This window comes from Lathyrus oleraceus, chromosome 4 (assembly GCF_024323335.1).
Source record: "Lathyrus oleraceus cultivar Zhongwan6 chromosome 4, CAAS_Psat_ZW6_1.0, whole genome shotgun sequence".
NCBI lineage: Eukaryota > Viridiplantae > Streptophyta > Magnoliopsida > Fabales > Fabaceae > Lathyrus > Lathyrus oleraceus.
This window is the reverse complement of record NC_066582.1, coordinates 470,049,275-470,077,030: the sequence shown is the minus strand read 5'-3', so window position 1 is coordinate 470,077,030 and position 27,756 is coordinate 470,049,275. Positions and strand designations below refer to the sequence as shown.

General features: G+C 34.4%; 2 protein-coding genes across 2 annotated transcripts; both read left to right on the top strand.

The window, feature by feature from the left end:
* On the top strand, positions 1-3,169 carry LOC127138001 (uncharacterized). Its single transcript, XM_051064409.1, has 5 exons — positions 1-1,138; positions 1,756-1,835; positions 1,928-2,005; positions 2,518-2,582; positions 3,013-3,169. Exons 1-5 carry the CDS (start codon positions 1-3, stop codon positions 3,167-3,169), a joined length of 1,518 nt encoding a protein of 505 aa, XP_050920366.1.
* Positions 2,997-27,556, top strand: LOC127076190 (DNA-directed RNA polymerase III subunit 2). The gene is made up of 36 exons (XM_051017773.1): positions 2,997-3,283; positions 3,416-3,537; positions 3,874-3,966; positions 4,209-4,281; positions 4,751-4,841; positions 4,932-4,984; positions 5,295-5,359; positions 6,726-6,831; positions 6,931-7,041; positions 7,480-7,539; positions 9,683-9,721; positions 9,853-9,903; positions 10,071-10,169; positions 11,079-11,138; positions 11,231-11,323; positions 11,933-12,037; positions 12,113-12,223; positions 12,442-12,558; positions 18,702-18,818; positions 18,917-18,997; positions 19,566-19,670; positions 19,749-19,829; positions 19,917-20,048; positions 20,163-20,207; positions 21,255-21,332; positions 21,401-21,540; positions 21,645-21,735; positions 22,782-22,903; positions 22,999-23,131; positions 23,217-23,347; positions 23,894-24,019; positions 24,094-24,149; positions 26,031-26,101; positions 26,395-26,479; positions 26,974-27,206; positions 27,299-27,556. The coding sequence occupies exons 1-36, from the start codon at positions 3,209-3,211 to the stop codon at positions 27,347-27,349; spliced, it is 3,402 nt and encodes a 1,133-aa protein (XP_050873730.1). The 5' UTR covers positions 2,997-3,208; the 3' UTR covers positions 27,350-27,556.
* The last annotated feature ends 200 nt before the right edge of the window (positions 27,557-27,756 follow it).

Here is a 27,756-nt window from a genome sequence, read left to right as displayed (position 1 = left end):
ATGGTAGAGGATTACCAAACAACTAACAATGTTGTGGAATCAGACTTAACTAATATGTTGTTGAAGGACTTGAATGAACTCCTAAACCTGCACGGTAAAACAATTGAAGATTATGATCTCCCATCTTTACCCCCTAATACAATAGACAGAGGTGCAATTCTAAGTATCATACAAGAGGAGTTAGCAGTCAATATCCCCAATGAAGATATTGAATTTGTTGCTAAGTTAAATAATGATCAAATGATTGCATTCAACACCATTATGAATGTAATTGTTCAAAAACACAGTGGGGTATTTTTTGTTGATGGTACAGGAGGAACAGGTAAAACATTCCTTTATAGAACATTAATGGTAAGTTTAAGAAGTAAAGGAGAAATTGTCTTAGCAACTGCATCATCTGGTATAGTTGCAACATTGTTACCCGGTGGTAGGACTGCACACTCTCGATTTAAGATACCTGTTGATATACAACCGAGTTCCATTTATGGTATTCAAAAGCAAAAAGATCTTGCAAATCTCATTAGAGTTGCTGCCGCAATAATTTGGGGTGAATCACCAATAACAAATGAAAATTGTTTGGAAGCCTTAGAATGGTCATTACAAGATATTTGTAGCAACAATGCTCCATTTGGTAGAAAAGTTTTGATCATGGGGGGAGATTTTCGTCAAGTTCTTCCTGTTGTAAGAAAAGGTACTAAGGCACAAATGATTTCAGCATGTATTATTCAGTCTCACTTATGGAATCATACCAAGATTTTGCGTTTGCGTCAAAATATGCGATCATTGCATGATGAAGAGTTTGCAGAATTTCTTATTCGCATTGGTGATGGTGTTGAACCTACCAAACTAGATGACATTGTGAGGTTACCTTTATATATTGTAATCCCATGGGAATGTGAACATTCCATACAAGTACTTATCCAACATATTTTTCCTAATTTAGAATTACATGGTTGGGATGCCCTATATATGGTACAAAGAGCTATTTTGACACCAACAAATGATGATGTCCAAAAATTGAATGATATGATTATCGACCAGTTTCCAGGAGAAGAACATAATTTGTTGTCGTTTGACGAGGTTGAAGGAGATAAACATAATTTATACCAGCAAGAATTCTTAAACTTAATTGCACAAGGTAGTTTGCCACCACATATTCTAAAAATAAAAAAGGGTGCACCATTGATGTTGTTACGAAATCTAGATCCTAGATATGGATTGTGTAATGAGACGTGGTTATTATGTCGTGGTTTATTTATGAATATGTTGGTTGTGGAAATCTTGACAGGAAGCAACGTAGGAAAATATGTTTTTTTGCCCAGAATTAAAATAAAAACATCTGCAAGTGATGGACTGCCTTTTGTCCTTAGTAGAAAGCAGTTTCATGTACGACTAAGTTTTGCAATTACAACAAATAAATCACAAGGACAAACCATTCCAAACGTTGGAATATATCTTCCACGACATGTTTTTAGTCATGGACATTTATATGTGGCGTTATCCAGGGGTGTTTCAAAGACTACAACAAGAGTTTTAAATAGGGAAGGAAAATTGAAAGGAGAAGATGGTGATTATACAAAAAATGTAGTTTACAAACAAATTCTTTTATCGCACACGCAAATATTTATTAAATACATTGAAAAAATTGCTCACACGTTGATTCCCATTTTGGTTACACGACATACCAAACTTATATTGTATTCTTTATATCATAGATAATAAATAAATATAATTTTCTTTTGCTTTAATATACAGCCAAACTAGAACACGGTGAAATCTTTCAATTATGTAAGGAGTTGAGACGAAAGAATGTTGAAACCTGCTTCGACATAAAAGTAAGTTATACTTAATCATTTATTTTATGCTTTTATGTTAGATATCAATTGGGTTATACTTATTCTCACTATTATTATGCAATAAATTTTAGATAACAGACTTTGAAGATAAATGGAACACATGGAAGGATGAACAAAGTATTTCATCCATCGGCAAACTCGACAATAAGGTGTATTTACCTTTTCTGCAATACGTATAAAAAATTATTTCTTGCATTTTCATCACTCTTTCACTAATATTTTTATCATCCTTATTGAAACAGGTCAAACGTCTGAAAATTTTCTCTATCGGTTGGAGATCCACAGTGATAACAGATAAAACACAACTTTGGAAAATGTTGAAAAGAGAAATAATATCTCAAAGGATGTAGAAGTTTTATTTAATTCATTTAAGAATATTTTTACTCTAGACTATTTTTGAATGCATGAATTTAACCGCTCTTTGTGGTTTATGTAAATAAAACCATATATATTTACTAAGTCCATTGTTTTTCTTATTTACCAAAAATCCAGGTAATCCAAAAACAAGTCATAATTGTTGTTCTACCAAATCTAGACTAAAACAAAGTATCTCCATTCTGCAAGTATTATTTGTGTCGCAATAAACCATATTATATTCAAACGAGTCAAATGTTCTGAATATATTTCTTTGATGATATGACATTTCGTCGTGTATTTGTAGTTTTTTAAATCTCAAGAGCGCATTGATAAATGGATGTATGAAAAATTGATTCGAATCTTTATAAGGTAAACAAAAACTTGATTACACTATTTAATATTAATTTTACTATCTATTTCTTTAAAAAAAAATCTAATTTAAGAGTCTTACATTTTTTCTTTACTACGGAAAACAATTGTAGAGAAAAAGAAAATACTTCGAATATAGATTTCATGTTCGACATTCCTCTTAAAAAATGTCATTGATTACACAGTATCAATATTATTTTCCATGTTTCGATATAATTTTGAATATCTTTATTTACCATTTTAAAAATATAATAATATTATTTTTAATGCGACTTACAATAAAAATCTCATAAAAAGAAAAACAAATATATATTTTTCTCTGGACGCATTAAAAAAAAGCGGGCCGTGCTCGTTTGAACGCTAATAATAATAATAATAATAATAATAAAACAAACTATTCCATAGTCGCCATAGCAATCTATTTTTGAAGTGGCCCATCATCATTCCCTAAACCCCCAAAAAGTTCACTGGCTACTTCAAAACAACAAACTGCTGCCGCCGCTCACAAAGACACTCTACCACCGTCCGCCACCGCCATAGCGGATACTGCATTAGAGCGACTGGCTTCTGAGAATCCTCATCCTTAGAGTTCTTCAAATAAGGGCAATACTTTTGCTCATTCTATCATGGATAAAGAGTCTCTAACGGCTCCAGTGAAAACCGCTGTTGACAAGTTTCAACTTGTTCCCGAATTCCTCAAGGTAATTAACCAACAAACTAATTAACTCATTCGTTATTAAAATTGATTGCGCACAAACTACGATTTCAGAGATAGTAACACCAGTGATCAGTTTTCACTAACTGATGATTGTCATCGAATTCGTTTGTTTTAGGTTAGAGGATTGGTGAAGCAACATTTGGATTCTTTTAACTATTTTGTTAGCACTGATATCAAGAAAATCGTTCGTGCTAATGATCGTATTCAAGCTACTAGGCATCCGCATATTTATATAAGGTATGGCATTTTGTGCTATGACTGTATTGTCTTTGTTTCAATGTCTTGGAAGTTATTTTTGGAATGAGAAATTTAAATTCACATATTTCATACAAGTTTTCAAAAATTATTATTATTATTATTGATTTCCAAGGATATAGATATAATTCATGGGAGTATAGTGTTGTACACTGGATTTTGGAATGGAGAAATGTAGTCAAATGTTTAGCTTATGAATGTTAATTAATTTGAATTGATGCTAACTTTTTTCAATTGTTCTTTATTCTTGAGAGGTTGGCTCAAACCTTTTAAGTTGTTTAACTGATGTGCTAATGAACAACATGACTCATTATGCAGGTTTGTGGATGTAAGAATTGGCAAACCGTCAATAACAGTGGATGGTAGTGTTGAGGATATTAGCCCACAAACATGCAGGCTATCTGACCGAACGTAGGAATCATTTCCCTTAGAATCATGATCTAATGTTTTTAATTGGATACTGCTGAGCTATTGATAGAATTCTAATAATGCTCAAAAAAAATTTCTTGATTTGCCTGTAAAGTTTTTTTCATGTTTCAATTTCTTCTAGTTTACTTATACTACTATTTGGAAGTAGTAGTCAGACCAAATGTTATTCGTTTTTGTTGTACTTGACCTGTTGTGAATTGTGCTTCATTTTGTCTAATAAAAAGGTACGCGGCTCCAATACTGGTTGATATTGAACATACTCAAGGAAGTCCTGATAACCTAAGAAAAGAGATAAAGGTGATTGATCCCTATTTTTAGTAGACTTAAATATGCAAATAGTCCCCTGAAAATATCAAGAGTTTTGGTTTTAGTCTCATTAGATTTTGTTTGTTTTAAGTCCTTGCAAATATACCGTTTTTTTTCCTTTTGTTCCTTGTTGTTTTGTTTTAGTCCCTACAAAATTTGTTGATATTGAAATTGGTCCCTATGCTCTATCGAATTATTGATTTTAGTCATTCAAAAGGACTAAAATGAATACTACAAGGACAAATTTCAATATGATAAGATTTTGCAAGGCTCAAAACAATGTATGGAGGACTAAAAACAAAATATTGTAATTTGCAAGGACTTAAACTAGAAATAGTTTTACAGGGGCTAAAACCCAAATATGGTATCATTGGAAAAATATTTGTAAGGACTAAATTTATCTTCTGAGTTTTACTAAGATATATTTTATTAACTGCAAAAATGTTTTTTCTTTCTGCAGAGAAATATTATCATTGGAAAAATGCCCATTATGTTGCGGAGTTCTTGTTGTGTTTTGCACGATAAAGATGAAGCTGAGCTTGCAAGACTTGGTTTGTTTTATTCATTTAATTGTTTTATTTATCTTTTGCATTTCTCATCATTTTAAATAAAATCTTACCTTTAGTTTTTTCTTTGATTAGGTGAGTGTCCCCTTGATCCTGGAGGATATTTTGTAATCAAAGGGACTGAGAAGGTGATTTTCTGATTCTAAATACTTCTCGATGTTAGGGACTGACTTGGGATTTTTTTTATAAAATTTATGTGTTGAACGGTTAAAGAAATAATGTCAGCAATAATTGATGAGTATCATTACAAGAATAAACTGATAAGCATTTTTCATTGACTTGTCGAACTTGCACGAGATCAGGTGTTTTACTTAAGAGCTCCTGATAGTTGCTTTTGTTTTTGTTTTCTTATCTCATCTAAATATGTCCCCCTTTATCTTTTTTCTAGATTGTTTTTATTTATTTTGTTTACAAAAATATTTCACGAATCTGTTTCAGGTAATTTTAATACAAGAACAACTTTCGAAGAATAGAATAATTATAGACACCGACAAGAAAAAAAAGTAAGTATTCTCTTTGGTATGACGAATCTTCCTATTATATATATATATATATATATATATATATATATATATATAAATTTTCTCTCTCTCTTTCACATTAGATATTATAGTGCTTTCATAATAATTGCATGGTTCATTTTTTTTGTATCTTCCGTTTTGCTTTTGGCTCTGAAGATGGGTTATGGGAGAACATCTAACTGCCAGCGAGGAAATAATGAGATATACTTTCATGAATAAATTGTTTTACATCTTATATCCATTTTAACAATACTGAAAACAATAAAGATAATCCTCCATGATAAAAAAACAAAACAAAACAAAGGTGTACTAGGTAAAAAACATTTGTTGGGGTTTTCTATTTTTGTTTTTTGATAGCCTGTCCTACATCGGATAATATATGGCCTGAACACGTGTTTATAAGTGGGGGCAGTCCTCACTCTACCAATCGGTTTTGTAGGGTTGAGTTAAGCCCAACCACATTTCTTAACATGGTATCAGAGTCTCGTTTAAGATCCGGTGGACCACCTATTATGGTTTCCGCTATCAGGCCACGTACCATTTATTTCCACGCTCCAGTTGTCTAGTCCGGAGAGTGAGGGTGTGTGTTAAGAGTTCCACATCGGATAATATATGATCTGAACATGTGTTTATAAGTGGGGGCAGTCCTCACTCTACCAACCGGTTTTGTAGGGTTGAGTTAGGCCCAATCACATTTCTTAACATAAGCATTCATTTATAAAGTGAGAAGTTTAAAATTCCTGTTTTGAAGCTATAAGTTCTATATATCATTCTGCAGTTCTTTCCTTTTCAGTTCATATCCAGTAAGAAAATTTGTTTTCTTCATGTGTCATTTGGTGTCCATCGAGTGGCTTCTTCTTCTCCGTTCTTCATAATCTTTTCTTGGCTGCTTTTTTCTTCCATTTTTAGTTTCTTTCTTCTCTTTTCTAGTTGTGGTTTCTTGGGTGATTGTTTATCACTCCATTATGCTCGGTGCTCCTTTTCTATCTCTCTCCTTGTGAACTCTCTACTTTTATCCTCAAAAGATAAGTGATGCAGAATAGATTAGGCATTTAAAAAACTGTACTATTTTGATTTATAATTGTGATGATCATTTTTTAGATATGAACTGTGGTTTTAACGGGATACATTCATGTTTTTGGTTATTTTGTTGGCGGTTATGCTATTCTTCCTCCAGTAGGATTTCTGCATTTTCCCCCTCTATTAAGTTTTATTTTCTCTATCTAGAAAGTTGTTGACTAAATTACTGTTAACTTTGTGTTATGCATTTGTCCTGCCATGTTAAATTACCGATTGTCCTATTTCATGTTGTTTTTAAGTATATTTTGGTTCCTATTTTGGCTTTCAGCATTACTGCATCTGTTACAAGCAGCACGGAGAAAATAAAAACAAAAACCACCATTGTGATGGAAAAAGAAAAGATGTGGTTAGAATTGAATCAATTTCCCAAAAAGGTTTTCACTTTACCGTTTTCATTGTCTTATTCACCTTTAGCCTTTTGATTGCATTATAATTTGGGCTTGGTAATTTTAGCTTCTTGTTATATCCAATAGGTTCCTCTTATGGTTGTAATGAAAGCTATGGGGATGGAGAGTGATCAAGAAGTTGTACAATTGATTGGAAGAGATCCTCGATACAGTTTGCTACTTTTGCCCTCCATTGAGGTAATTGACATGTATGTTTGGTTATGGATGCATTACGATAAACAACTTATTAATGTCTCATTCACCCAACAACTTTAGGGAGCTTAAACTTAGTGCTTATCATTAAGATGGTAATTATTTAATAAGCTAAAACAACTGATGGACAATAAGTTTTTTGACAAGATGGACATGTCATAGATTATTTTTCTAAGTATATCCAAACATCAATACAAATACTTATGATATGCGATAACTTCAAATAAATCATACATAAGCTCTTCCAAATGCCATCTTTGTCAAGTTAAAATTTTTTCCTTTCCTGCACACATTGAATTATAAAGGATGGTAGAAGCTAGTGGCTTGTATAATAACTATATAATTAGCTGCTCTTTCTTAGCGTAACAAAGCATATTGTATTATTATTTATGCTACATTTTAATATGTTTGCCCTCTAATCAGGAATGTACAAAAAGTGGTGTATTTACACAAGCCCAAGCATTGGAGTACCTTGATTCAAAAGTGAGTTCTTCTTCTTATTCCCATTCACAAAGGATTTGGTTAGATTTGACCTCCTATTAATATTAGGAATTATTGGGAATCAAAACTGAATGTGGCATCTTCTATTCTATCAAACAGTTATTTTAGGGCAGTTATGCTTTATCTTTCAGTCAGTTATTCTAGGACATTCTAGAACAATTTCACTAACTTATAACTGATACCTTTAACAACGCCTCACACATTCAACCTTCAACAAGAAGACACTGACCAAGGAAATTCTGTTCTCAATCAAACATGCGGTGAGAAAAATGAGGAAAAGGTAGAAAGGGAAGTAGAAATTTCCACCGTAAATGTCATCATTGTGGTATAGGCAAACACTTTGATGGACATGGCGTTAGTATTTTGTTCAAATCAAAGGCGAGACTATCTAGAACAACTACTAGAGAGAAATGGGTTTCACCCGAGTTGGACGGCCTATCGTTGTCGCCGAAGCCGCCTGATCCAGGCGATACCTTGGTTAATCTTGGATTGTCCTTCAGTTTTATCAAACTGAATCTGGCTATTTCTATTATGTCAAATAATTATTGTTAAGAGTCTCACATTAGACAATCTATGGCTTGGACATGTGTTTATAAGTGGGGGTAATCTTTATCATACAAGCCGGTTTTGTAGGGTTGAGTTAGGCCCAATCACACATTCTTAAGATGGTATCAGAGTCTCGTTTAAGATCCATTGGGCCACCCACCATTTAGTTCCCCAGACTCAAATCCTAGGCGTGAGAGAGGGTGTTAAGAGTCTTACATTGGACAATATGGCCTGAACATGTGTTTATAAGTGGGGGTAATCCTCACCCTACAAGTCGGTTTTGTAGGGTTGAGTTAGGCCCAACCACACATTCTTAAGAATTATTTTGGGTGCAGTTATGTCTTATTTTTCTGTTAGTTGTGTTTTATTTATTAATTAATTCATTATGTGCGAAAGTTACGTAGGCTGATATGTTCAATAAATAGGCAAAGGGAAAGGCATAGTGGGTTAACTAGAAATTAAGTGGTTAATTGGGGGTGAGAACCAAACTCTTGAAATTTGGTAGGAACCGTGTCTTTGCTTAACTTTTTCTTTGTTAACAATTTTTCTTTTCTGTTCTGTAATTGTATGACCCATCTCTGATTCCAAACTTTTCTCCATGGTTTTTCCTTTCACATAGTTTATTCAATTGCAATATTTGTGGTAGAGTTATTGTGTCGGGAAAACTTCCAATTTGGAGAAAAGAAAACTTTTCCTGTAAATGTTCTGATGTGTTTTTCATTCTTATTTTTTGTTCTTGAGTTTTGTAGTTTAGTACATTAGTAGGTGGACTTTGCTTTGTTCTAAATTCACTTATTCTTAGATCTTCCACTCTGTTCACAATCTTATACTTTGTATTTTCTTTCTTATATCTAATTGAATTTGATGCTTTTATCTTGGGACTAAAGAATAAAGAGAAATTAAAGTAGTTAAAGTTGTTAGAGTAGTTAGTTAGTTGAGGTTGTTATAGATAGTATGTGTATAAATAAGAGAACACAGCGAATAGAGTATCTTTGGAATACTGTAAAGTGAATAGAGTATTCTCTCCCGTGAAGGGGAAACTCTTGAGGATAGGTTCTCTCCTGAGAAGTGAATTATTTGCAGAAGTTGAGTCCCCTAGATCAGGAGCTCTAATGCCATGTGAAAAATAGGAATAAGAAATTTTCTGTATGTGCTTGAGTGAGTAAAACACTCGACAACCATGATATTCATACACACTAGATAATTAGTTACATGTTATGTTTAAAAGGAGAAATAAATACAAGTTCAACTCCCTAAATGCATGAATCTACATGAACCTAAAGACAAATGCTTTTTAGCCTATGTTTGGAACTCTGTAAAAATCACGACAATACCGCACGGTTTGTAAAAGCTACCAATAGTAGCTTCAGAAAATCACGGTGGAAAGGATGTGAACGTGCGGCAGCGGTCACTGGCATTGTTGCCAAACACACGCTTAATGGGAAACATACAATGGATTTAACTATTTCAAACAGGCAGTTTCCGGTTTTAATTATATACTTATGTTTCTAATTTTGCATACATATACTTAATATTTAGTTTTGTTTAATTTATTGCTAATGGCTTGTGTGCACATCAGGCAAAACGTTCCATGTTTCAAAACACACAAGCTGAAAAGGTTTTAATCTCTCTATCTCTCTCATGTTATTAGTTTGTTTATTAGTGCATTTTCTTTCAATGTATAAAATAATGTATAAATTTTTCTCTTTTCAACAATTTCCTGACTTGTTATTTGAACCTCTTATGTAGGAAGGAAGAGCATTTTCTATCCTAAGAGATGTCTTTCTTGCAAATGTACCGGTAAGTTTTCTTTGAATCATAAGGACATTATGAGTTTTAAGGGTCTTTCTTTTTTCTGAACTTTCATCATTTTACAACTTGATTTGATTCTATTGTAATACATGTAATTTGCCTGCCTGACTTGGTTTAGGTTTCATCTGATTAGCCGCTTCTTCTGTTGTCATTAGGTGCACGAAGATAATTTTAGGCCGAAATGTATATATGTTGCTGTTATGATAAGACGTATAATGGATGCAATTCTAAATGCGGATGCAATGGATGACAAGGTAGTATCTTCTTTTTAACATGAGGTCTTAAGTAATTGGAGCTCAATTTTACTCAATAGTCATGGGATATGCACTGATTTTACGTTCTTCACGGCCTTCATAAGAATTACGAGTCAATTTGGAGGCATATTCCTCTTTCGCCTAAGATTCCATCCATAGAGAATGTGATTAGCTGTCGCATATGCCTACCTATTTTTGAATGAGGTTGATAGTATCATTTTACTTCAGAGTTTTAATTTTAAGTAAAAAATATTTGTAATGCTTATCATGTTTAAAGCAGTACTAGAAACTAAAGAATACAGTGAAACTGATTTTCTGTTTTGCAATAACATACATTAACAACTGAGACAACCTCTCTTTTTATTTCTATCCTAATTAGTGCTTTTTTTGTAAAGCATATAACATGAGGTCTTAAGTAATTGGAGCTCAATTTTACTCAATAGTCATGAGATATGCACTGATTTTATGTTCTTCACGGCCTTCATAAGAATTACGAGTCAATTTGGAGGCATATTCCTCTTTCGCCTAAGATTCCATCCATTGAGAATGTGATTAGCTGTCGCATATGCCTACCTATTTTTGAATGAGGTTGATAGTATCATTTTACTTCAGAGTTTTAATTTTAAGTAAAAAATATTTGTAATGCTTATCATGTTTAAAGCAGTACTAGAAATTAAAGAATACAGTGAAACTGATTTTCGGTTTTGCAATAACATACATTAACAACTGAGACAACCTCTCTTTTATTTTCTATCCTAATTAGTGCTTTTATTGTGAAAGCTCATCTGCACAATTTGTATAGTTCTAAGTTTAAAGCATATAGCATGTACTCTGCATGTGTAGAATTGCGTATATGTGTTGGCATTGGGCAATAGTTACTATCAGTTAACTGTTTCTTTCAACTCATAGGATTATGTGGGGAACAAGCGATTGGAGTTATCTGGCCAGTTAATCTCTCTTCTTTTTGAGGTACTATCTTGTTGAAATTAGTATACAACTAACTTCTGCAAGTATATGTTGTGCATCTTTCATTGCATAAGTTATTCTTCTTTCTTTTTCAGGATCTTTTTAAGTCTATGACAGCTGAAGTTAAGATGTTGGCAGACAAATTGTTGGATAAGTCAGACAAGGCTAAAAATTTCGACTTCTCTCGTGTAAGTTCTTTTTAATATTTTTAATTGAACATGTGAATGAAATCAAAGCGTTTTTTAATCAAATCCAGTCTCTCTGAAGCTATCCAAAACTCTACCCAAAAGTATACTGCTGATCCCTCTTTAAGAGTTCCTTTTGCTCAATCCTCTTTCCATGTCATTCCTCGTATTTATTTGGACTTGTCTGTCCAAGATGATCCTTTATTTATTTATTTATTTATTCTTATTATGCATGGGATTTCCTCCCGTGTCTTGTATAGGTTGCTCCTCATAAAAAACCCACAAGGTACTGAAAACTCTATTTCGTATCGTTGATTGTCATCCGATTACAACATGCATCAACTACACATACTTTTGTTGGATACCAGTAATAAGTTGACAAAAACATATAGACACTGATTTACTTGCAAATCTCCGATCATGATAGAGTCATGTTTTCATGGGAAGCTCCAAAATTTATCATATTCATCATCAATATAAAATCTTTTAAATGCGGCTTGTTTGTACACATGAAAGGCATACTTCACTGGTTTCATCATATTATGTGTTCATTTTTGGTGGTGTTGGTTTTTTAATCCAAACTGATTTTAGTATCTCTGGGTGTGTTTATAGATACTTGTTAGTCGTGATTGTATCTTCCCTGGTTTGGAAAGGACTCTCTCAACTGGTAATTTTGAGGTTAAAAGGTTCAGGATGAAAAAAGGCGGAGTGACACAGGTTGTTTATTGTTTCCCTTTCTAATGTTTCCTTTCTATCTGCAAATATTTCTTCTAATGGATTTTTTTTTTCCAGGTGCTACAGAGGTTGTCATTTATAAGTGCTTTGGGCCAAATGACAAGAGTGCAGCCACAGTTCGAGAAGTCCAGGAAAGTAAGTGGCCCTAGAGCTTTGCAGCCTAGCCAGGTAAGCTGCTATCCACTCGGGAACCTTGATATATCATTTTGATATTGCATCGTTTTTTGAATAGAACATGATGATTTTGTTTGATCTTTGTAGCTTACCTAAAGGCTTTATTGTTGTTGTGCTCTTATGTTGCATTGGCCTTTTATTCTAGATTTTAAAAAATTGTTTTCACTTATGAACTTATTGTATCTCATTTTCTAAATTCTTCTTTGATACAGTGGGGCATGCTTTGTCCATGTGATACTCCTGAAGGTGAAGCTTGTGGACTAGTAAAGAACCTGGCTTTGATGACTCATGTCACTACTGATGAAGAGGAAGCCCCCCTGATTTCTCTGGTATGTTTTATGTATTTGATGTCACTGGATGATGCAATTTTTTCAATTTTTGTTTATTAGTATTACTAACTGTCACTAGCTAATGACTTGCTTGTTTAATCATGTATATTAACCGAACACCTAAAGGACAAATATGGGAATTTGGCATTGTTGTGTAATCTACAAGGAAAAAGCATATGTTGATAAATGGAAGCAATTTTCACCTTACAACTTGGTTTTGTAATGTTGAGTTAAGCCCAATCACAATAATTAAGATATACAACAACAGTAACAGCCAAGCCTTGTTCCGCCGAGTAGGGTCGGCTATATGTATCAAACTACGCCATAACATTCCGTCAAAAATTATGTTTCTATCCAACTTGTTAGTCTCAAGATCTTTTCTAATAGTTTCTCTTATGGTTTTTCTAGGTCTCTCTCTACCTCTAGTTTAGATACCCTTCATTTTATCTACCCTTCTTACTACAAAATCCACATGCTTTCTCTCTACATTACATACCCAAACCACATAACCTTAACTTTCACAATCTTTTCTACTATGGGTGCCCCAACACTCTAATATTGTTATTTCTAATCTTATCTCGTCTAGTCTTACCACAAATCCAATGCAATATCCTCATCTCTATTACACTTATTTTATTTTTGCGTTGGTTTTTTAACGCTTTACATATTTGATACATGTCATAGAGATTCGACAAAGTTTTATGTTAGTTGTTGACTGCCTAACCAACCTTCTTCTTTTAACAAGGTTTGAGACCGGCTATGTATAACAAAGCTAACATAGAGAGGATTACAGCTCTTGATATACATTCCTATATAATTTATATTTAATATTTATTCTATATTGGGTTTTAAATTCAATAATTAGTGTCCCACAGACCCAATATCCTATATCCTGTTAGTAGACCTCCAATTACTCATGTATATGTTAGGCGTAGGCCCAAGGCCCAGTAAATTAGGCCCAAATTATATAATTAGGTGTAATGTATTTAAGTAGAATAAAGAAGGAGAAAGTCTCGTTCAGTTTGTTGTTGCCCAAGGCCCAGTAAATTAGGCCCAAATTATATAATTAGATGTAATGTATTTAAGTAGAATAAAGAAGGAGAAAGTCTCTCATTCAGTTTGTTGTTGCCTTTTTTGGATTGGGAGAGACGAGACTCTCTAATCAAATCCTAGAGGTTGTATTTAATTATAAAGTTAATTGCATATTCTGTAACTGCTGTTGCAGGTTGTAAGTGCTACTGTAGGAAGTTATTCCCAATATAATTGCAATAAAATATTGTATTCAAGTGTACTGTTCTCCTTTTATCTATCATTATTATTCAGAATCTATCATATCCCAACTGAGCCAATGACTAGGCCGAGTTGTAATGCTTGTATGGTTGAGTCATTGTGCTTTGGTTCGCCAAAAGGAACTTCTTTGGAGATGTAGAGAATGCAATTAATAGATACATATTTAAAGCCTTTGTGAGTAGTGTCCGTTTGATTCATACAAGAATAAGTACATGGCAGAATAATACATGGAAAGCCTAAGTTACTCCCTCTTCCTAGATCTTTGACGTAAAAGTGCCATACTAGATGTTGTTTGTGTCATGCAATTCCATCTTGATCATCACTTGTAATGACTATGACACACAGCCAAATAAATGTATTTGTGAGAGGTGTCTCTATAAAACACTGAGTGGCAACTTCACTCCGAATCATGGCATACTGTGAACCACGGAACTGAATCTTCCAAACCATGCACGAGGGGATTGTTTGAGATCATACAAGACTTTGTGAAGGCGGCAAACATACCCCCGATACTGCCACCGAGCAACAAAACCAAGCTGTTGCTTTAAATAAACTTTTTCTTTCAAGTTCTCATGAAGAAATGCATTCTTTATGTCTAAGTGATACAACGTCGCATGATAGCCATAGAGAGAAAAAGATAAACATAAGCCATTTTAGTTACGTGTGAGAAGGTATCAATGTAATCAAGATCAAACACCTGAGAATAACTTTTAACCACCAGACGAGTTTTCAAACAATCAATTCTTCCGTCTGAACCAACTTTAATTGTGTAAACCCAACGACATTCAACAATAGATTTTCCTAGAGGTGGTGGTACACATGTCCATTTTGGTTAGTTTCCAAGGCTGTTATCTCAATAATCATAGTTTGTTGTTAACCTGGATAAGAAAAAGCTTACTACAGAGACTTAAGAATAATAATGGAAGAAATAGTAGAAACAAAGGTAAGAAATAGTAGAAAGAAAGGTATAATGTGAAAGTGATAACTGAGGAAATGGGATAATGATTGCGAGTAGAACATATACTTCTACGTAGTGCCATAATAGAAAATTCAAAAAGGTGATAACTGTGAAGGTAAATCCACGTACACATAATAGAAAATTCAAAAAGGTGATAACTGTGATGGTAGATCCACGTACATATATATAGAAAACTCAACCGTAAGAGTAACAAAATATCTGTCCTCCAACTGAAATGACTCAACTAGGTTCCCATACATTGGAATGAACTATATCCACAAGTGAATAGGAAACCTCGACCTACCTACGCGTTGTGAGGAAGATGAGACATGATTCACAATCTAGAGATTGCAACTGAGACAAGTCAGGAACTGTAACTTTGAATTTTGAGACTTGGATGACCTAATCGGCGATGAAAGACATGGAGATTTTGTAAAAAAAAGTGGAAGCAGTTGTAGATGAAGACCGAAGGTAGTAAAGTCTGTGTGACTCATAGCCCAATAATCTGTGTCAAACTCCGGTCCGAAATAATAAAGGAATCAGGAGTCGAAGTTATAAAACAATTTAAATTTTGGGTGAGAAGATTAACATAAATTAAATTAAATGGACAATTAGAAAGAAAAAGAACATAGTTAAGAAATAAAGATAGGAGAAGGGTGGCTGGACCAATGCCTATGGATCTAGTTTTTGATCTGTCTGCAACGGTAATCTAAGAATTTGGTTGAGCCTAACTCAACCCTACAAAACCGATTTGTAGGATGATGATTTTCCCTACTTATAAACACACACACAAACCATATATTTTAGTGATGTGGGACTAAACCAACCCTTCAAACCCAACACAATGAAGGTGTTGGAGGTTGCAACTAAGGCAAGTCAAATGCCGCAATTAAGGCGACTAAGGGCGGACCGAAATGAAGGTGGATGTTCCAACACACCCTTTCACGCTTGGGCCTCAATGCAGCCGAAGCATGGACGATGCGGGAAGCCCAACATCAGATCTAGGATAGACTCCGATACCATCTTATAATATGGGTTGGTTAAACTCATCCCTATAAAACCGGCTTGTAAGGTGGGGATTGCCCTCACTTATGATAACAATACATGCCATATCTCTTAGCTATGTGAGACTAAATCTACCCCTTCAAATCCAACACAATGGTGTCAAATGCCACAATGAAGGCAAGTCAAATGCCACAGTTAAGGCGACTATGGGCGGACCACAATTAAGGCGGAAATTCAAACACACCCTGTCACGCTTGGTGCCTCAATGAGCCCGAAGTGTTGACGATGCGAGAAGCCCCAACAATGAATCTAGGATAGACTCCGATACAATCTCAGAATTTGGGTTGAGCCTAACTTTACCCTTCAAAATAGACTTATAGGCTGAGGATTGTCCTCACTTAAAAACACAATTATTAATAGTGGCCGCTCCAGGCGCTATCCCGAAATTCTCTCCAGGGGCACTAACCCTCCCTTACAAAAGAGCGGCACGCATCCCAGTTTTGGATAGCAGTCGGGAAAGCTGGGATAGCGGGTTGCGGTAGTGGAGCGCTTCCCGGCCCGTAGCGATTTTCTGTTTTTAGTGCTCTTTTGGAGTGCGAAAAGACCTTTTAACCCTTAAAAAGTTTTAAAATTGAAAAATCTATTATAGTCGTTCATGTTTTCTCCTCTCTCATTCGTGTTTTATCACCTTTCTCCATCGCGTTTCTTCTATTTTTTGCTCTTCTATTTTGTTCTCTATCCTGTTCTTCTCTACTCATTGTTTTTCTATTCGTTTTCGGGTTGTTTTTCCTTTCATATCATTGTTTTTTATTATTTCTTTTAAAATATATTGATTCTGGGATTAATATAGGTAGATTATTCGTATAATTAGTCCAACAAGTTATTTAATCTACGATAAATATATATGTAGATTATTCATATAATTAGTCCAAAAAATTATCCCACTATCCGCTATCCCACTATCCCATTTTGGGGTCGGCTGCTCCGTTCCACTATTCGAGATTAAAAACTCTGCTTATAACCACAACACGTGCCATATCTTTTAGCAACGTGGGACTAAATCCACCCCTTCAGGCCCAACACAATGAAGACGTTGGAGGCTGCGATTAAGACAAACCAAATGCTGCAATTAGGCGACTAAGGGCGGACCGAAATGAAGGTGGGAATTCCAACAGGTAATATAGGGTTTTAGGTTGGGATATTTTCGATAAAAGAGATGGATTGCCACTAAAATAACTAGAAGTTCAAAAGCCCACAACCCAAGGGGCATTAGACAAAGACTGAGAGAGACAAACTTTAGAATAACCAGCATGACAATTTTTGCTGATGACGAAGCTTGTGAAGCCTTAAATTGCAAGTATGCCTTGTACTCACCATATTTGATTAGTGGCATGAACAACTGGCAGAGGTGGGGTGGTAGAGGAGGATATCCCAGGCCATATTTCGAACATGAACGCATTGATACCATATGAGATATAGGAAAAAGAGAGAAATTGATAGAGAATCTTCATTCATTCATTTGAATCTCAAAGTTGAACTTGATAACTTAGATTATAAGTATTTATACAGAACTTAATGTTCAATCAATTTGGTACTAACCCCATTCTAACTATGAAACAATTTGTAAATTGTAACTGTCAGAAACTAACTAGTGCAGTGTAGCTCTTGACCGATAGTCAATGCTTAGGACAGCAGAACCTTTGATAACAATCATGTTTACTTACAGCGGAAACCATACTGCAAAGGAAATAAACAGGGAATTAGTGTATAGTTCTAGAAACTAGGTACATGCAAGTGAAGACTTAGCGTTTTCAAAATACTATGCTGGATGACATGACAATAATAGCCGAGACACAAGAATTACACCCTATATTGCCCCACCCGAAGCCAGTGTTCTGGGTATTGTTGGAGAAGAAATGTAGCGGAACAAAGGGGGTATTTTGCAACTTGGGTCTTATTCTAAATATAATAAGCCAGACCCAATTTAGTGTTACTGGCTTCATAAAAAGGGGGTTTTAGATAGCCTTATGCAAGGCCAAACTCGTTGGGCCTAACCCAGGGCACATCTAGCCCAATTTGGAATTCAGGTGGCTTACCTCGAGTTTTCACAATCCTTTTATTTGGTAGCTAGTTTGTTTTACTGGTTTGCTGCCGATGCCTCGCCGAACTTTCCCCTGAGGTGTTTGGAAATTATTTCTCCCCATTGGCATCAACCTCGGTTTGACAAGGAAAGTGCAGATTGGTGGGACCTTGATAGAAGTTTTTACCCCTTATTTGAAGCTGGCTTATCAAGCTCCCTTCAGTGGGATTCTGGATCATTTGTCCTACCTTTCTCCTATTCTTTTTATTTTTCGTTTCCTCCGATACACTTGTAAGTTGGGCCAATCAATGGTAGCCAAAGCATTTTCTACAGGGACATATCTCTTGATTGATTTATTTCCGTATACTTATGTTTCATATAATATACCACTCTAAGTCTAGGGGTTAAAGCAAGCTTGGATTTGACCGGCACTTTCCATGCTTTTAAAGTAAAGATTTTTTATTCTTTGGCCAGTATAGAGCATTTATGCAGCTACGTTCTTTGTGCTTGCTTGCAAGGGCTAGTCATTGACTATCTTCTAGTAAGCTGGATTTTTATCTTGTTATTTATGTATTTGTCTAAATAGGGGATTGTGTTTCACTCTTTGATGCTCCTCCCTTGGTTATTATATATGTATGTAACTGTGTGTTTGTGTGTATGTTTTTTTTTTGTTTTTTTTTATTTGACTAGTTATTGTGCTTCAATTTAACTTGTATTGTTCAAAAAAGATGTAAGATACAACATGTTTCCACATGCGTTATTGTTTACTTCAGTGTTTTACAATTTTTGTGTTTATTATTTCTCTGACAGTGCTATAGTTTGGGCGTTGAAAACATGGAACATCTCTCTGGAGAAGAGCTTCATACACCCGATTCCTTTCTTGTCATTTTTAATGGTTTGATCCTTGGCAAGCACAGGAGACCACGGGTATTGATATGCTTTTTATCATATACTATTTGTACTTTTTCAAATATGCATTCATAATTATTTCATTTATCTTAAACCTCAACATTTTATTGTTCTAGCGTTTTGCTACTGCAATGAGAAAGTTGCGAAGAGCTTGTCTAATTGGCGAGTTTGTGAGTATCTATGTCAACGAAAAGCAGGTGAGTAGTTCTGTTGCAGTTGATTTTTTTTACATTTTATTCTCACTGTCTTGTACTTGTACTATTTATTTATTTCTAGTTCAATCATTTTTTTGGGTTGGTGATTTCTCTTAATTGGTGGATCAGGATGTTTCAGTTTTTTTTTTCATATCTAAAAATATGATTATAGTGTTTGTGTTTGTAAGTATGTTATATTTAAAAACATGCCAAGAATATACTTTTTCACTCTAGTTTCATTGCTGAGTGAAACTTTCAATATTACTGAATGAGTTGAAGTGTACAAGGTCAAATATGAATATTATTGAACGAGTTGAAGTGTACAAGGTATATAAATAATTAGACCAATTCTATTTACTAGGTAAATAATAAATACACTATGCTGATTATTGCAAGTATTATACTCCTAATAATTACATATACAATTTGACCCTGTATTTACAACAATTGCTATCTATTTCCACTATCTATGGGTTAGCTCAAAATCTATACTTAGTGTTTCCTTCAACTATTGTAATGTTAGAAGGGTGTGAGTTGAAACTGCTATTAACGGACAAAAACATGTTTTCAGTGTTGTGTTTACTTAGCTTCAGATGGTGGTAGAGTTTGCCGTCCTCTTGTCATTGCTGACAAAGGAATATCAAGAGTCAAAGCTTATCATATGAAAGAGTTAAAGGTAATCTTATCATATGCTTTTATATTGAAATAGAGAATGAAAGCTGTTTATGAGAATATTAACTCAAATGTGTTTCAGGATGGCGTGTGCACATTTCGTGACTTTTTACGTAATGGCTTGATTGAGTATCTTGATGTCAATGAGGAAAACAATGCTATGGTGTGTTTTTCTCAAATTAAACCTAGCTTCTTTTGTCTTTGAAATCTTATTCTTGACAACCAGTGCCCCTTTTTTCGTTTTTTATAGATTGCTTTATATGAAGGAGGTGCAACATTAGAAACTACTCATATTGAGATTGAGCCTTTCACTATCTTAGGAGTTTGCGCGGGGCTAATTCCATACCCTCATCATAATCAATCTCCCAGAAATACTTATCAGGTTGTTCCTCCTTGGCCCCCTTTGGTTTTAAGTTAGTAACTAAGATTTTGCACTTGTAAGAATAGACAATGTTCATTTCCGTTCTTGAAATAGCTTTTGTTTTGTTCACTGTAGTGTGCAATGGGAAAGCAAGCTATGGGAAATATAGCATATAACCAGGCAAGTAAACAGTTTGTTGTTTATGCAGCTTAAACACTACTATTGAATGATCTTCAAACTTGATGAAAATATCATTCATATATTTCTAAACAAATTTATTAAATTTAGACTAGTTTTTTTAATGAGTCAATTTCTATTAGCTTTACTCTTTAGTATGAATGGAATTAAATACAAACATATGTTTATGTCTGCAAATACTGTTTTTGAAATATACCTGAATCATATGGTCTCTTTTCAAAATGATATGCATGATTAATTTTTATCGAGTTACTCCGATTTTGGAGTGAGGACTGTTAATGTGCATTTTATTGCCTGGAATCCAAAGGTCTTAATTTTTATTTTGATTATTATGAAATTAGAAGGGGTGAAGTTTGCACTGTATGCTAGCCGTGTGATTGTAGAGGTGTTCTAATGTATCAATCATGTTAATACTTTGGATGGTGGTCTAATTCGAAAGTATTGAAATGAATATATGTCGAAGCACAATAGTTTACACGAGAAACTAATATTAGGTTTTTATATTAGGCCTAACTCTTTACCGGCCTAATCATTTTCCAATGTAGGACTTGAGTTTTTCTTAATACACCCATCCACGTCCTACACTATTGAGTTTGGTGTGCTGACAATTTGGTTGGTGGTCCAAATCAATAAGCTATTATAAGATTTTAGGTTTTTATTTTGAATCTGTTTCATCCTTACAAAATTGGTTGGAAGGTATGTAGTGCCACTCTTTATACTGTTTCAATGCAGGCCTTAGATTTTTTCCAATAACTGATGAGTCGTAACTGTTTTGTATGAAGCACGAATAATTTGAAAAAATAAATAATTGAACGTAATCACAAGTGTCGCTGTCGGTATCCGACACGGACACATACATGCATTTTTCAGAAGTGTCGGTGCTACAAAGACTGTTTTTTCTTCTTGCATTTCGTGTGTAGAGTAACTATGCTGCTGCACTGTGTTTTCTTTGTAGAGTATGTTTGTTCTATTAGAGATAAACTTCAATATTCCATGCTTAGTGATGGAGTTTTAATCTGGTTTTTTTAGCTCCGACGAATGGACACCTTACTTTATCTATTGGTTTATCCTCAACGACCTTTGCTGACAACAAAATCAATTGAGCTGGTTAGTAATGCTTCCATTGTTTTATTTCTCAATGTGTCAAGGACTCTTATTAATCTTTAGGCTTTTAGGTTGGATATGATAAGCTTGGAGCAGGTCAGAATGCCACTGTAGCTGTAATGAGCTACAGTGGTTATGATATTGAGGATGCAATTGTCATGAACAAGTCATCTCTTGACCGAGGCTTTGGTCGTTGTATAGTTATGAAAAGGTATATACTATTTTATTTGGTGATTTCACTTCTCTGGTTGCGACATATTTCATTGATATGTTTTTAAAGTAGCAATGTCAAGCTTGATAGTCTTGAATGTTTAGGTATGTTGCCGTTAGACAAAAGTATCAGAATGGCACACAAGATCGTATTCTAAGGCCCAATAGAGCTGCAGACCCGGGGGGAAATATGCAGGTGATATATGCCTTCAGTTTGCATAGTAATTAATTTTTAATTGATGATGTTACATAAGATGTATTGAATTAAAATTGAAAGGAATCTGGATATATGTACAAGAAATGTATATAGGACTAATGTATTCTTACTACAATTAAATTAGTAATTCGTTTTTTCCGTAACTCTTTAGATATCATCGGTGCTCTCGAAACCTGTAAGCCGCCGCCTCTGACTATACAACAAAAAACCCTAGACAACACCCTTCGTTACTGTCTCAATCATTCCCGCAATGACAACTCCACTTCATTTTTAAAGTTTAATATTTACATTACTCCCCCTCAAGCTGGTGAATTAGCTAGTAAGTTGCTTGAACTGTTTTGTTGCTAAACCCTTTATTAACACATCTGTCAGCTGAGGCCCATTGGTATGTAGGCGGTACTTATTAATCCACTATCCAACTTTTCTTTGATGAAATGTCGATCAATCTCAATGTCTTTTGTGGGAGAGATGCTTATAATATGTGAACTTGCACATAGCTCTGAACCCTGCTTCAGTGCTTATTCGAGCAAGTACACTTCGAGTCTTACTCCTCCAAGCAAGAAGGTTTTTCATACAAGGTACCGTAGTCTGAAGTAGATCTTCTATCAACTTTCCCACCAACTTCTGATACCCGACCCTTGTCAACTTTGACACTTTCCTCTTTGCACTTTAACTTTAACTGAAAGCTATTTTCAAGCAAGCCTTCTATAGACATTTTTTTATGTTAGGAAATCATACTTTTCTATGTTAGGAAGTTCTCAGTTTTTATAAGTTGGGAAGTAATTCTAACAAGGAAACAAACCTTTATGATTTTTGAGATTCCTTATAGTCTAGAATCCTTATTTCCTTTATTTATTTACCAGTTTCCAGATTTCCTTGTAATGTTCTCTTTTGATTAGTTTCCCCATTTCCTTGTATATTCGCATATTCTGACTTTGTTGCTGAGATTAATTACATCGTCTAATCCCTAAATCAGTTCTCGGGTAAGTAAATAATTCTGCCCCCTGTTTTATTGCTTGTTCTAGATACTTGATGATGATGGGATTGCTGCTCCTGGAGAAATTATAAGGCCAAATGACATTATGGTAAACAAGCAATCACCAATTGATACGCAAACTCAAGGATCTATAGCTAACTTGCCCGATAGGTTTGTTTTATTGACATTAAAATTTTACTATGGTTAAGTTTGTGTTAAATAGATTTTTCTTCATGTTTTTCCTAAATGTTTTCCTTGTATGCCAGTGCATATCGGTCCAGTCATTCAACTTTCAGTAAATGTCATGGAGGTGAAGTAGTTGATAGAGTAGTTCTTTGCAATGATAAGGATAGTAACATGTGCATCAAACTTCTAGTCCGTCACACACGGAGGCCTGAGGTAAAGTTTTGTTCGGTTTATTGTGAGGTTCTGTTCTTGATTTGAAGCATCTTGTTGATTTCTCAGGCTGTATTTGTTTTCTTAGCTTGGTGATAAATTCAGTAGCAGACATGGGCAGAAAGGTGTTTGTGGAACAATTGTCCAGCAGGAAGACTTCCCGTTTTCTGAGAAAGGCATTTGTCCAGATCTGATTATGAATCCTCATGGGTTTCCAAGGTAATTCATATCATTCTCACTAGTTATATATTGACACTAAAACGGAGCAGGATTCTGAACTTCAAAGTAGTGTTATATTCAAATAAGATTAATGTTCTTCAGATGGAGAAGAAAACAAACAGTAAAGGTAGCGTTTTTTATTTCTTTAATGAAAGTATGACAATGCCAAACTGAGGGGGCGTTAAGGTCAGGGATATGTATAACTTGTGTGAGAACATCAGATAGGAGTTCACTGAGGCCAACTTGGAGGCACTATCTTTGTTATTTGTTTACCAATATCCTTATTGAACATATCTAGAAGTGGGTGTCACAATGCATTTTTTAAAGATGATATAGTTGTTGATAACGAGGAATTAAATCGGAAGGTAGAGATGTGAAGGAGTGTGTGCTATGCGGTAGAGTATCAGTGCTCAAGTGGTCTTTTTGTAGAATGGATGTGATTTCTCTTCTATGCTTAACATTAAAAAAAACTATTTTTAAATTAATAAATGTAAGTACAATGTTACATGTGTTCTGGATGTGAACTAATATTTTTTATGGCATCAGTCGAATGACAGTTGGAAAGATGATAGAGCTTCTTGGAGGGAAAGCAGGGGTTTCATGTGGTAAATTTCATTATGGCAGTGCTTTTGGGGAAGAAAGTGGTCATGCTGACAAGGTCGAAACCATAAGGTATCATGTTTCTCTCTGGTAAGTTTTATATGGTTTATCTATTTAGTGTTCTCATCGTTTTCTTGCTTTGGCAGTGAAACTCTTGTGAAACACGGCTTCAACTACAGTGGGAAAGACTTCATTTATTCAGGTTTTCATTTCACTTTAGAATTCTTGGTTGTATTGCAAATGAAAGTATTTTTTAAATGAAGAGTATTATGCTATCAATGCTAGATATTTTTGTTTAGAGTGGTTGTGGTAGTACCTAATATTGCGGAAGCTTTACATTAGGATTCATAGGAGTGTCAATAGGCATAGCATCGATCAAGGTTGTCTCCTCTTGAATTTCCATTGTACGCTTACTTTAGGAAATTCCTTCTAGACGTTTTGTTTTAAAATGTTAATAATAATTTCGTTTTAATTTATTTGGGCATGCCCATGGTGTTCACTGTTTGTAACAACAATGTTGTCAATGTACACAAACACAACTAAGTATAAGTAAACCTAGTAGTCATACTCACTCCTTACCTTAGCAAACTATTGAATCGAAGTGCTAAATCTATCCTACTAAGCAGTAGAGAATTGCTTGAGCCATATAGAGATTTGCAAAGATGAAAAACTTGTCTTGAAACAAAATGCTCTGCGCAACAAATCTAGGAGGTTACTCCATATCAAATCTTGATTGAGATTACCATTGGTGAATGCATTTTGTGGAATAGGTGTCACCATAATGCAAGTCAAAAACCTGGGATAACCTTTAGCAACTAGATGAGGCTTGAGCCGGTCATCAAGATTCACTCTAACTATAAAGATATGCCAACATCCTATTTACTGTCTTCCTTGGAGGAAGGGAAACATGGTTCTAATGTTCCACACCATTAAGTGCACAACTTTGATCAACCGTAGTCTGTAGTCATTCTAGAAGCGAAAAGGCTTATCCTCGAGTCCAACAAATGTAGATGTAACATGGATTACAAAAGTGGTTAAGTTGTGTTGTGCACATACGAGGGAAGAAAACAAAAAGAGAAAAAAGTCTCTTCTACCCTACTTCACTCATCTCATTATCTCTGATAACAAACACAGGGTAAAGGTTACACATCTTAGGATTGGTCCAAGTCATGCATACTTACTTACCTTTGAATTTCCTATGTTACGGTCTACAAAAAGGAAGATTAGTCTTTTATGATACTGGTAGTACCAATCTATTCTTTTATGCTTTTTTTCAACTAACCTCATCCAGGCGGTCTTAGTATCTCTCTCGTTCTAAGATGATTTATGTTTCTGCTTGTATTCCTCTGCCTAGAAGTTGGATTGGAGCTGCTATTTGTTTGTGTGTTCTGTTGTACCGACATTTATATCCTGCCCTTGTCATTTTTCTAGTGTCGCAACTCACAAGTAGAGTGATTACAAAAAACAAATACCTTTTGAGGTTTGGCTTTGGAGGCAAGGTTTTCTTATTGTCCTTGGACAATATGGAAAAGACCACCATAAATTCACACACATAAAGTGCAAGATCCTAGGTTCAATCCCGGGACACCATAGAAAATATCCAGCTTAACAATGTTGGAATTGTTGGTAGACAAATAATATATCTAGATTAACTACTAATGAGCAGTAACATTGTTTCTTTGTGATGTGGGTGACTCAAGGAGGGTAACATCTACCTAGACAAAAGTTTAATAGAGTAGGAGAGTAACACCGTAACTTTGTGATGTGGGCATTATTTGATAATCCTTATTTAAACAAATACTAGAATCCTAATACTAATCAAATAAGGAAGCAAATCAGCAGCCATTTTGGTGCTCTGCTTATATGTGACTTTGACCTAATCCATGAATTTTGACAGGTTTCTGAAGCACAATGGCATTGATTAGATTTTACAGGCTTTGTCATGGGGCTATTCTGAATAGTAGTGAATTGTCAATCTCTTATTTTCCATGGACAATTAAATATTTAAGTGATACTTCAGCAGTATGGTATTCCTCTTTGTATTTATCAATCTAAGAGGTGTTTTGGTTCATCTTTTTTTTAGGTATTACTGGTTGCCCATTACAAGCATATATTTTTATGGGGCCAATATACTATCAGAAATTAAAACATATGGTGAGTTTGAAATCGTTTTATAAAGAATGAAGTTAGTCGTATGTTTTTTTATGTTTCACAGTAAAGGTTGGTCATTTTAAAAATACTTCCTTTTGCACTTGATGTCCATTAATGTGGTGAAATATTGCTGTTAGTATCGTGATATAGATGAAATTGAAAGTATTCATTTTATTAATTATTAATTTAATGGCATTCTAATATTGCTTAGGGAAGTTTATTATTCACTGTAGTGGTAACTTAGCTTATATTCATACCAATAAACTCACCAGCAAAACATCTGTGTTGATGATCAGGTGCTCGATAAGATGCATGCTCGTGGTAGTGGCCCTCGTACCCTGCTAACTAGACAGCCTACAGAAGGAAGAGCTAGAAATGGAGGTGTTCAATTTATGCTTTTGATGTGTTTTTGAATTTATACATGTTGGTATAAAATAGTTTCTTCTATTGTGTTAAGTCGTATATTTAAATGATATTTATGGTAAAAGTTTTATACTTGCATTTTACTTGTAGCTGTTGAAATTTTCTTATGGTAACTATCAATTAATGAGTGACTTGTTTGAAGTATTATTTGAGCCGTTAATGTTTAAGAATTGCATTGTTTCTTGTAAAATGGGATATCTTGATCCTCTGAATTTTATTCTCTTATTTAGATCTTTCTTTATTATGTGTTTTTCTTACTTCCTTCTTATCATTTTCACCCCCTAATCACGGATTAAATGTATCTCCATTTGCTATATACCTGCTATAACATATCCACAAATTAGCATTTTACTGGCAACTATGGTGGGATAAAGTGGGGAATGCTTTGAGATCTCCGAATAAAGATTGGTTTATTATTGAGCTTAACATAACTTTTTTTCTTATATTTTTAGGTCTACGAGTTGGAGAAATGGAACGTGATTGCTTAATTGCGTATGGTGCTAGTATGTTGATTTTTGAGCGACTCATGTTATCGAGTGATCCTTATGAAGTTCAGGTGTGTAGAAAGTGTGGGTTGTTAGGATATTACAACCATAAGTTGAAAACTGGTGTTTGTTCATCTTGTAAGAATGGAGACCAGATTTCTACCATGAAGCTACCATATGCATGCAAACTCTTGATTCAGGTAATGAATGTGTTGGATCCTCCTAGATATTACTAATTACTATACCTGATGTATGTATGTTAATCAATTTAGTCTGTGTTTCAAAATTTCAGGAACTCCAATCTATGAATATTGTTCCACGCTTAAAACTAGCAGATGCCTGAATTAACAGAATGCATGCAGCTCTCCAGTGAATACAAAGCTTTTTTTTTCTTCCAATCCTCTTCCATGTTAGAAGCCCTCCAAGCAATTTTTTTTAACCATTTAGAAACAATTTTGTACGGTTATTAGTTGATTTAGCACATTGTAAAAAGATTAGTTATTCTGACTTATATGGTTTCATTTATATTAGTTGATACATGTTTTTTAAACTTCATCTTAGCCATTTATATTGTGGAGGTTTGGTGTGTATTATTGTGCTGGTACACACGTGGAATCTGAGAGCTTTTATCCCTCAACCACTTTAGAAAAACTGAATCCGTCACAGATTCACCATAAAATAAAATAAGAGTTTCTTAATAAAAACGGAAAGAACACCATAAACTATCTAAAAGTATTAAAATAATATTTT